Source organism: Tamandua tetradactyla, chromosome X, assembly GCF_023851605.1.
Source record: "Tamandua tetradactyla isolate mTamTet1 chromosome X, mTamTet1.pri, whole genome shotgun sequence".
In the NCBI taxonomy this organism is placed as follows: Eukaryota; Metazoa; Chordata; class Mammalia; order Pilosa; family Myrmecophagidae; genus Tamandua; species Tamandua tetradactyla.
The window spans coordinates 48823455-48835601 of record NC_135353.1 but is presented as its reverse complement, the minus strand read 5'-3'; the positions used below and the strand labels follow the sequence as shown (position 1 = coordinate 48835601).

General features: G+C 36.3%; 1 protein-coding gene and 1 pseudogene across 2 annotated transcripts in view; both read left to right on the top strand.

Moving 5' to 3' along the window:
- Positions 1-12147, top strand: part of DOCK11 (dedicator of cytokinesis 11) — a 218988-nt gene that overhangs the window by 180443 nt on the left and 26398 nt on the right. For both annotated transcript variants that reach the window (XM_077146576.1, XM_077146575.1), the window contains one exon: positions 1184-1290. In XM_077146576.1, coding sequence (XP_077002691.1) covers positions 1184-1290 — 107 coding nt within the window. The remainder of the gene's footprint in view (positions 1-1183; positions 1291-12147) is intronic.
- LOC143670470 (ferry endosomal RAB5 effector complex subunit 3 pseudogene) lies at positions 5200-10887 on the top strand (annotated as a pseudogene).

The window sequence follows — 12147 nt, the reverse complement described above, 5'->3', positions numbered from 1 at the left end:
TTAGAGACGTTGTAAGACAATAGATTTTATCACCTATTTGTTTCCTTTGTGACCAGGTACTATCAGAGGGAAACCTTTTCACTGGCTAACAGATTCTGTTATAAGGAGGTTGAATTTTCCTTGAATAACCGCACACTTAAATAAGGGGGAAGGTAACCACAGCAGGAATGCTTGGATATGTTCCCTTGTCCAAAATCTGTATGGCAACCACATGGCCTTCCACATCTAGATTAATGCTTGACAGTAACAATTTGGTGTGCGGTTCTGCTACAGCTGTTCTCAGCTTGAGCTCACTTCCTGCTTCCCAGGGGCCCATCTGCAGAGTGATTTACCATTCCAGCTGGCAGCAGTTATTCTATTCTATCTTGGGAAAACTGCTTTATTTATCAGTAGATTGTTTGGTAATAATAATTCATTGAGTACTTCTTACATGCTAAGGCTCTCTTCTAAACACTTTACATTTCATTTAATCTTCCCAAGGTAGCTATTATCCCTATTCCCTATTTCCCAGATGATGCAACATTTTGTAGTCTCAGAGAGATAAACATGCCCCAAATCACGCAACTAGTGATAGAGCTGGGTCTGTCTAACAGGTCCAAAATCACACAGCTAGTGATAGAGCTGGGTCTAACTCCAAAAGTTATGATTCTTCTAATGTCCTATCCTGTTTCTCTAAGGATGTTTCATCAGGAGTATCTGTTTTATTTCCTGCCTTTCTTACAAATGCTAGGCTAGACCTCCTCCAACAACTCAATTCTCTTTCCAATTCTCCAGTGAAATTAGGAACTGGAGATGATTACAGAAGATCATTCAGTGATTACCTGAAGATTACATGCTCCTTCTTGTTTAGGTGATAAACTGCAAGCATGCACAGGGTCAAAGTATTGATGAAATTCTTAGAATTGTACTAGAGAACTATCTGTACTGGCCATTGAAGATGATGCATTGTCAGATTGAAACTTACTCTAAGTGACTTGAGCTCATTTTTTTGGGAAGACTGGTAGAATGTATAGTAGATGGAATTGTAAAAATATTCTATTTGTAACTGAAAATTACACTTGTGACTTTGATCCTTACAAAAATATCTTCTTTTATTTTTAAGGATAACCAAGCCTTGTAAGGCTATCTGTTATTTACAAAACACTTTTTAATAAATCTACTCCACTGCCTATTATTCACACAGAATTATTCTCTAATGGATGTTCAGCCTTCAAGAAAATTACTCCCAATATAGATGAAGAAGGGGCAATGAAAGAAGATGCTGGAATGATGGATGTCCATTATAGTGAAGTAAGATTCTAGAGTCTACATTGCCAGTTATATAAATTTTACTTAAAATTTATTTGTATTAAAAATGTTACAGCTCACTTAATTTTTGAGGTAACTGAGAGTTAATGCACTTTAGGAATTAAAACTTCCCAGGGCAAAGATGGGTCTCTGTAGAATGTAAGGCCCTGTCTTTTGAACTGTTCCCATTGTCTGCCGTTAGAAAGGTAGCATTTCCCATCCTCAAATTACCATCCCAGTAACTAGATGAGGATCAATATACTTTGGAAAATTCCCCATAAAAAAGTAGAGTTGACATTGTCCTTTACTTCAGCTAAGCAGAGTACACATAAAAGTATAAAAAATTTGAAAATCTCTGCTCTGATTTCATATGGATAGAAAACAGCTTCAACTGTCAATCAGTCAACAAAGATTTGTTGAGCACTGACTTACGAGCAAGGCTCTATAGTTGGTGATATAGGAGCTATAAAATAATTAGATATGGCTGGTCCCTGATCTCCAAGGTTTACTTAAAGAGATAATACACTTACACGAAATGGAAAAATGCAAGACAGTGCCATTTGAGTGATACAGACAGTATGTACCATGCAAAGCCAAAGGTGAGAGAGATTCTTTGTTGAAGTAAGACAAAGAAGGTATGATTAGAGAGGGGCTTGAAGAATGAGGACTCCCTGAAGGCACTGTAGAAGATAAGAAAATCCAAGAGGTGGGAAAAGTGTAAGGCATGTTTGCAATGCAATAAGTGCATCCTTTTGACTGTATCTGTGGGTTCACATAGAGAAGAGTAGTAATTGAGGTCAGATTTTGAGAAAATTTGGATGTTTGGGCTTTATTCAGTGGAATGTTGAATTGCTGTCAAAGGTTTTTGAGCAGGATAATGACAAGAGAGAGGAAAGCAAGGAAGAGGGAAGGTTAATTTGTAATGTGGAAAATGTATGGGAGGTAGATGGATGGGTGTTGGAGGCAGAAGTTGGAGAAAAGGGCTGTCCTAAGAGTCTAGACATGAGGCAGTCAGAACCTAAACCAGGATAGTGACAGATTCAGGAATATCTCTGAAGAAAAGAAGAGAACTTCCTGACTATGAGAAGGGAAAAGTAAAAGGTGGTTCTGAGATTTCTAGTTTGGATATTATGGAAAAGAATGACACGCAGATGGTTTTGCGAGAAAGATGATGAATTCAGTTTTAGGTATGCACTGAATTTGAAAAGAAAGAATAGTGGAATGGAAGTAACCATCAGGACATTAGACATGCAGAACTGAATCTAAGGTAAGAAATCAGGTTAGAAATCATATCCATGTATTAAGCAAAGCACGGTGAATATAGGAGGGATATATCCAATATAATATATAATAAGTAAAGACCAGAGAACAAAAGACTAAACCATGGAAAATCCACAAAGAGTAGAAGAAAAAAAAAGAAAAAAGCAGAGATTTTGAAGAGGTTGTAGTCCCATAGAAATAAGTTTTTTTAGAATTATATTAAAAACATAAGTAATCAGGTTAAAGTTACAGTGACATGCTTAATATTTTATGAATTGATTTTTAAAATACAAGCAAATATCAAGTTAGTGCTGGTTTATTTAGCTAAAAAGATTAGCCTGGAAAGTTGACCTGCTATTTCTACAGAGGTCTCTCTCCTCTTCAGTAAAATAAGGACAATAATATTATGCTAGTCATTTCACAATATATGTATATATTCCCTTTTTAAGTCATTATCATTGACCTTCTTGGCATTGAGGCATCTTAAAGGCAAGTTGATACCCTTTTAGTCCCAGGATCTAGAAAGGTGGATACTTAATAGATGTTTGCTGAATTAATTGGTCATAACAGAGAATCAAGATACCTGAATTTCAATCCCAGCTCAATTTTTGACTTTGCTGGGTCTTGAATCAACTTGATTAATTTCTCAGAGACTACCAGTTTTATAGGCCGATGGCAGAAAGTTTCAGAAGATTTTGTGAGAGATGGTAAATAAGTGCATTCAACACAACTGAAATTATATCCTTGCCTTCCAAATGGCACCTTCAAATTATTCATAAAAGTGGCCTTGAGCCTGACCCTTTCTTATATTCTCAATTGAAACATAACTTTTCTTATTAATCAAGAACTATAATCAGTTTTTTATGTACACCCACTACTTTTCTGCTCTACGAAATGACATTGTGTGTTTCAGTTTATATAATAAGGCTAGCTCCTTCTGCTGTAGCCTATGAAAAAAAACTGACACTGATTTACAAGTTACATCAATATGAAAATCGCAATTTGCTGCCCATTTAGTGACCGTATTTAAATGTATGAATTAAAATATTGATGATGACATTTAATTTGATTTTAAAAATGTATTCTTGACTTTTTATTTGCAAGTTTTTAAAGCTATAACTAACATAAAAATAAAACACACATCTTAAGTTAACAGTTTGATGAATTTTGACAATTATATATACTACCTGAAACAAATTATCAGTTCTTCCAGAAAGTTCCTTTGTGTCCATTTCCTGTCAGTCTCCCCACCCCTACTGCTTGATTTCTATCACATGGATTATTTTTACCCGTACTTTGATGTCATAGAAATTGAATCTTTTAGTACATACCTTTTTGCATCTGGCTTCTTTTGCTTAACCTAACGGTTTTGAGATTCATTCATGTTGTTCATTTTCATTACTAAATGATATTCCATCTTATTACTATATAAATAGTTTATACTCCTATATAAACATTCTTATCTGTGAATTTTAAGAGTGGAATTTCTGGACCCTTGGAAGATATATGTTAAACTTTATAAGAAATTGCCAAAATGTTTTTCAAGGTGGTTGGACCAGTTTACACTCACTCCAGCAAGGGAGGAGAGTTCTGCTTGCTCTGCATCTTCACCATCATCTAATGTTGTTAGTCTTTTAATTTTTCCTATTTAGCCATTCTGTATGAATGTAATATGAAGCAGTATATCATAAGTATTGTTTGCATTTCCCTAATGACTAATGATGTTGAACACTTTTTCATGTGCCCTTTAATCTTCCATATATCTTCTTTTTTGGAAAGTTTGTTCAAGTCTTTTGCCCATTTAAAAAAATGGATTATTCATCTTTATTTTGTTTTGTGGGGGAGTTCTTTCTATACTCTAGATACAAGTCCTTTGTCGGATATATGCACTGCAAATATCTTTACCAGTCATGGCTTATCCATTCATTTTGTGAATGAATTCTTTTGATGAGCACAAAGTTTTGATAAGTCCCTTTAAAGTGCTAAAGTAAATAAGAAGCTATAATTGTTGAATCTATTTGAAATTTTGAAAATTGCTTTAAAATTATATATATGTTATGCAAAACATCACAGCTGGTACAAAACTGCCTGTATAAGAACAGTGCCGATGAACAGTATTCTTTGAAAAATAATTTGAAATGCTGCCACTACATCATAAGGCAAACTTAGACAAGGGTGTTGATGGTATACAGGTAGTTAACAAACAAGCTGAATATTTAAGAATTCAAGCATTTAGTTTTTTTCTGTCTCTATTAATTTGTTTATTTTAGACATTTTATATAATATAGTGGAATCATACAATATTTGTCCTTTTGTGTCTGGCTTATTTCACCTAGCTCAGTGTTTTCAAGGCTCATTTATGTTGCAGCATGTATTAGAACTTCATCTTTTTTTATAGCCAAATAATGTATGGATAGACCACATTTTGTTTATCCATTCATCTGCCCATGGAGCTTGTGTTGTTTTGCTTTTTTGATTATATATTTTATATTGATATATATTATATATTCACATGCCATGTAGTCATCCAAAGTATACAATCCGTGGTTCACAATATCATGATATAGCTGTGCATTTATCATCACAATTGACTTCAGGGAACCCACTGGTTGTTCACTGTTCATGGAAAATAAAGGACAAGGCTGGGCATGATAAATTATAAGATTATAGAAGTATCAGCCCAATATTGCAAGCCTTGTATGCCAAGTGAAGGATAGGGAACCATCACCAGGTTTAAAGAAGGGGAGAGTGACATGGTCAGTTTTACATTTTAATCAGATCACTCTGACAGATGTATAGGGAATAGATTTGAAAGTGTCCAGGTAGAGGCAGGAAAATGAGTTAGAAAAAATAATAAAAACTTGAACCTTAGCAATGAGAGTAGAAATGGAGATGAAAGGTCAGCTTTGAGACATTTTTAGGATGGAAAATTGGCAGGACTTTGATAATGAACTGATTAGATGGGTGAAGAAAAAGTTAAAGTCAAAACTGCTCTTAGTTTCCTAGCTAAAATTTTATAGGGTGTTGCCACTGGCTGGATATAAGACAGTGAAAAACTGGTTTGGGAAGAAGATGAGTTCAAAATTATTTGATGTATATAGAGGAAGGGTTTTTAGCACTCAGTTCTATAGGTCTGAAGCATATCTCTTTAAGATAGAAACAATCTGTTAAGACTTATGTATAGCATCAATAATTGATGAGAGATGATGGTGTGTGGAATATTTTTTTATTGCAGCTTACAATTCTACAGGGTCAGATATCTCACTCTCGAGCTATTACCCTATCATTCTCACTAACTTTAAACTAACAGTCGGGGAGGTGGGGCAAGATGGCAGCAGAGTGAAGTGTGGAATTTAGTTCATCCTCCAGAGTAGCTAGTAAATAGCCAATAACTGTATGGAACAACTGTTGGGGGGTACATTATGACCACACACATGGTGCAACATCTGAATTGGGTGAAACGGCTGAGATCCAACATAGAACTGAAGGTCTCCCAAGCCCCAGAGGCCAGCGCTCCTCCCCCACAGTTACAGCAAGCTGGTTCTACAAGGGAAAAGGAAACACAAAGAAGCAAAGAAGGTAGCTCAATTGCTTAATGAATTAACAAATACTGACTGCTGAAAATAGGCCCAAGCAGAGATAAACCTGGAATAAGCACTGAAGGAACCAGGAGTTTTCACTCTGGCAGAGAGAGGGCAAGGCTAATGGAAAAAAAAAAACACAGGGGCTTTTTGAGTTGGACAGCACAAAATACTGAAAAACTATGGGCCCTGAGAAAAGGGGACACATAGAGCCTGGGGACACATAGAGCTATGTACCAACTCCAGCTGTTGATTGGCAATCCCGGAGAGTGGGAGTCCAACTCTGAAAAGGTTTTTCTTTTGTCTCTCTTTTTTTTTTTAACTTCCTAACAGCTCAGTAGATAGAACTGCAAGCACTCTCAAGCTTTAGCACTGCCTCAGGCAAGGGCAGAACTCAGGCATGTGTGAGAGACAAAATAAATAGGTGAATGGGGACAATTGCCTAAAGGTTGTATCCCCCACAAGAAAAAGAGGTTGGTGTCCAGGTCAAGTTGCTACTCTCCTTCAGGGAATTCAGGCCCCAGGGGCTGAAAAACAGAAGCAACCTAAGCCCACCCTCAACCTCACCCTCTGTCTCAACCACACCACTGGCAGGGAGAGGCTGCTGAAATTAAAAGCACCACATCACTTTGTACCGGGGAAGCTGCGGGCACAAGAATGCCACATGCTGGGCAGGATAAGAAAAGCACAGAGTCTAGAGGCTTCATAGGAAAGTCTGACAACCTCAGGGAAACTTGATACTGGCTACTCTCCCCTCCTGAGACATGGGCCTGTCAGGTCTGGGAAAATCTGACTAGGGTCAATCATATCTGAGGAGACCCTCCTCAATAAAAGGGTTCCATATATGCAGGGCAAGAAACAAAAAAAAGAGCAGAAAAATGCTGATAAGTTAAACAGAACCTTTGCTAGAGATCTAGAATAAGCTGAAGTGAATGTCAAAGAACAGAAGGAGAACAAAGCCATTTAGCAAGGAAATCCTTGGTAAAAGAGTGAGAATGATTTCCAGGATAAGCTAATTAAAGAAATCAAATGCCTAGATGCCAGCAAAAAATAATGAGTCATACTAGGAAAATCAAAGATATGGCCCAGTCAAAGGAAAAAAAAACATTTCAAGTGACATACAGGAGTTGAAGCAACTAATTCAGGATGTTCAAACTGTCATGCAAAATCTCATCAAAAATCAAAACGACAAGTTTGCACTTTGCCCTTGCACTTTCGTGATGACAATGACTTTTGCACCGTCTCTGAAATACACAATAACAGTAGAAATGCACCTTCCTAATTGAGGCAGGAAGAAACAAGGGACTCTTAGATTGATGGACTTTGCATCGAGTACCAGGGAAGAGGTGGTGTGGGTGAATCTGCTGATGGATCTGCCAGATGTAAAAATGAGTAGGTAAATCAGTTGATATCCTTAGTACCAAGGCTTGTGGACCACACGGGGTGTGCCATCCGCTCAAGACTTTGGAACTAGATGACTTCTAGAGAAACTTGCCAAAGGTGAAGAAAAACAGAGAAAGATTCTACAACAGAGAGAGGGAATTCATATATAAATTCAAAGTAGGAAGTCAGTGCTTCGAGTTGAGGGTGCCCCTCCAATTTTCCGTTCAAGAGAATGCCAGTCATTTGCATGGACGTCTGAGTTTGATGCACAATTTACCCTGCTTTATAGAAAATGACTTAAAAGAAGCTCTGAGACAGTTTAGAGAAGAAGAATCCTTCAGACACTATGATAGAGATGCTTAAGTGTCACTGGAAGCTCTGAAATCAGGTGAAGTAGATTTACATCAGTTGACAAATACATGGGCCAAAGCTTATGCTGAGACAAGGTATTGAAATGGAAAAAGTGATACAAGAATTGGGAAAGTCACTGACAGATCAGGATGTAAATTCATTGGCTGCTCAGCATTTTGAATCCCAGCAAGACTTAGAGAATAAGTGGATGAATGAATTAAAACAATCAGCTCCAATCCAAAAGCAAGAGTATCAGGAATGTATGATAAAACTTTATCAAAATTTAAAAAACCCCAATAACAGCTCCCTCAGTGAGGAAATTAAAGTTCAGCCAAGTCAATTCAGAAAATCTGTAGAAGCAAATGGAAGGATTTATGAGGTACAGAGAAAGAAGAAAGTTTTACCATTCTCTTAGGAGCTCAGTTGAAGATTATGCATAATTTGAGATTGCTGAGAGCAAATATGTTACACTTCTGTAAACATAAAAGAAATCATCAAAGTGATGTAAAACTCCATTAGCTCCAAACAGCACTATCACTTTATTCCACATCTCTGTGTGGCTTGGTTTTACTAGTAGATAATTGAATCAATTCATACAGCAGTATTAAAAGACATTTTCCTACAGTTTGCTAAGAATGCACTGACTTCCATTTTCTCCCAATTGAAGAGCAACCAGGAGTTGTCTGGCAGGTGATACTTTATGCTACAACCCAGCACAGGAATAAGTTGAAAGAATTAGATGATTCCGGAAACCGAAATGGAGGAAGTGATGATAAGACTAAGAATTCTGATAGAAACTACTTAAATATTTTGCCTGGAGAATTTTACATTACACTGCATTCTCATCTCTCAGAAATCCATGTTGCTTTCCATCTGTGTGTAGATGACAATGAAATCAGAAAATATCACTGCTCATGATCCTGCCATTATGGAGCTCCGAAATATACTCAAGGTTTTCTGTTTACCTGTGACACAACAATAAGTATTCCTCTCTTGGTGCATGATATGTCAGAGGAAATGACTATATCCTGGTGCTTAAGGAGAGCAGAACTTGTGTTTAAATGTGTCAAAGGTTTCATGATGAAAATGGCTTCATGGGATGGAAGAATTTCTAGGACAGTGCAGTTTCTGGTACCATAAAACATTCTGAAGAAATGTTTTATCAACTTAGTAACATGCTCCCCCAAATCTTCCATGTATCATCAACACTCACTCTGACATCCAAGCACTAAATGCTGATAGATTGACAAGCTGGTGTAAGAGGATTGTTCATCTGTAATAATTGAGCTCTGTTGGGACTCTGTCAAGCAAAAGATGCCCAGAAAAAAGAACCTAAAACCCCAGTCAAGTCAAATCATTATACATGTCTGTTAAACATTTCAAAAATGTGTATATTGCACAAACTAGTGATCAGCCCCTTAACTTACAGTCTTAATATTTCCTGATGAAAGTGTATCTCTTTTTTTCTGCATTTATGGTCTATTTATGAATATTGGTAAGTTAAAACTTCCCTTCTTTCACACATGGACACTTCATATAGGAAACCATTCACTACATTTTCATGGAGATGTTGGATTTTTTCAAAAGACTTGAATCATATCAGATCCATGCTAGGCGTAGTTGAACATACAGATAAAGTCTTCCTTTTGCCATATTTACCAAATGAAATTGAGAAAGCACTGAAAAATACATTGTAAGTATGGCGTTCTTGTGAAAATTTTTTGTAGTACCACAAATATAAGAGACAAATAAAATGTGCTGTCTTTAAAAAAAAATCAAATCAACAAGTTGAGGGAAGATACAGCAAAAGAGATGAAGGATCTAAAGAAGATATTGGGTGAACATAAAGAAGAACTCGAACGTTTGAAAAAACAAATCATAGACCTTATGGGAATGAAATGCACAATAGAAGAGATGAAAAAACAATAGAGATCTACAACAGTAGATTTGAAGAGACAGATAAAAAGTTCAGTGGACAAAAAGGACAGGACATATGAAATCCTACACACAAAAGAAGCAAGAGGGGAAAGGATGGAAAATATGAGCAGAGTCTCAGGGAATTGAATGACAATATGAAACACACAACTATACTTTTTATGGATGCCTCAGAAGGACAAGAAAAGTGAAAAGGAACAGAAAGACTAATGGAGGAAATAATCACTGAAAATTTCCCATCTCTACTGAAAGACATAAAATTATAGATCCAAGAAATGCAGCATACCCCTAACAGAATAGATCCAAATAGACCTCATCCAAGACACTTACTAATCAGATTGTCAAATGTCAAGACAAAGAGAATTTTGATAGCAGCAAGAGAAAAGCAATCCATTATACAAGGGAAGCTCAATAAGACTATGGTGTGGATTACTCAGCACAAACCAATGGAGGCAAGAAGCCATTGGAATGATATATTTAAGATTTCTGAAAGAGAAAAACTGCCAACCAAGAATTCTATACCCAGCAAAACTGTCCTTCATAAACAAGGGAGAAATTAAAATATTTTGAGACAGTTACTGAGAGAATTTGTGACTAACAGACCAGCTCAACATGAAGTACTAAAGGGAGCACTACAGGCAGTTAGGAAAAGACAGTGGAGAGATGTCTGGAAAAGTGTGGAAATGAAGACTCGCAGTAAAGGTAAGAGAAAAAAATAGATATGATATATAAAATCCACAAACAAAATGGTAAAGAAGAAAGTACTGCCTTTACATTAATAACATAAAAATGTTAGTATAAGAAACTCCCCAATCAAAAGACATAGATTTCAGAATGAATTAAAAAACAGGACCCATTTATATGCTGTCTAGAAGTAACTCATTTTACACCCAAGGACAAAAACAGATTGAAAGTGAAAGGTTAGAAAAAGATATTCCATGCAAACAACCACCAGAAAAGAGTAGTAGTAGCTCCACTAATATCTGATGAATTAGACTTCAAATGTAAAATAATAAAGAGACAAAGAAGGGCATTATGTATTAATAAAAGAACAATTCAATAAGAATATATATCAATCATAAATATTTATGCACCAAGCCACAGTGCTCCAAAACACATGAGGCAAACATTGAAAACACTGGAGGGAGAAGTAGACACCTCTACAGTAATAGTTGGAGATGTCAATTCCCCACTCTCATCAATGGATAGAACATCTAGACAGAGAATCAATAAGGAAACAGAGATTTTGAATAACAATAAATGAACTAGACTTAACAGACACTTACAGAACATTACACTTCACAACAGCAGGATACACATTTTTCTTAAGTGCTCATGGATCATTCTCAAGGAAAGACCATATGCTGGGTCACAAAGCAAGTCTCAATAAATTTTAAAAGATTGATATTGTACAAAACACTTTCGCAGATCATAATGGAAATAAATTGGAAATCAGTATCAGGCAGAGGGCCAGAAAATTCAAAGATATGTAGAAGCTAAACAATACACTCTTAAACAACAAGTGGGTCAGGGAAGAAATTACAAGAGAAATCAGTAAATATCTCGAGGCAAATGAAAATGAAAATACAAAGTATCAAAGCTTATGGGATGGGCAGTGCGATGGTGGCTCAGTGGCAGAATTCTTGCCTGCCATGCCGGAGTCCTGGGTTCTATTCCTGATGCCTGCCCATGCAAAAAAAAAGAACTTATGGGATGCAGCAAAGGTGGTGCTGAGTGTGAAATTTATCACCCTAAATGCCTATATTAAAAAAAGAAGAAAGAGAAAAATAATCTAGGAATTAACTGTTGACCTGGTAGAATTAGAGAAAGAATAGCAAACTAACCCCAAAGCAAAAAAAGGGAGGGGGGTGTGAAATGAAGATCAGAGCAGAAATAAATGAAATTGAGTATATGAAAACAATCGAGAAAATTAACAAAACCAAAAGTTGGTTCTTTGAGAAAATCCATAAAATCGATGAACCCTTAGCTAGGCTGACAAAAAAAAAAAAAAAAAAAGAGTGAGAGAGGATGCTAATAAATAAAATCATAAATTGAGGAGAGCACATAACCACTGACCTTACAGAAATAAAGGAGACAATGAGAGGATACTATGAGCAACTATATGCTAACTATATGCCTTCCTAGGAAGGCATGAACAACCTCGAGAAGAAGTGACTTGCGAAGAAATAGATGACTTCAACAAACCAGTCACAAGAAAAGATTGAGTCAATCATCAAGAAGCTCCCAAAAAGGAGAAGTCCAGGACCAGATGGCTTCATATATGAATTCTACCCAACATTCAAGAAAGAATTAATACCAATCCTACTTAAACTCTTCAAAAAAATTGAAG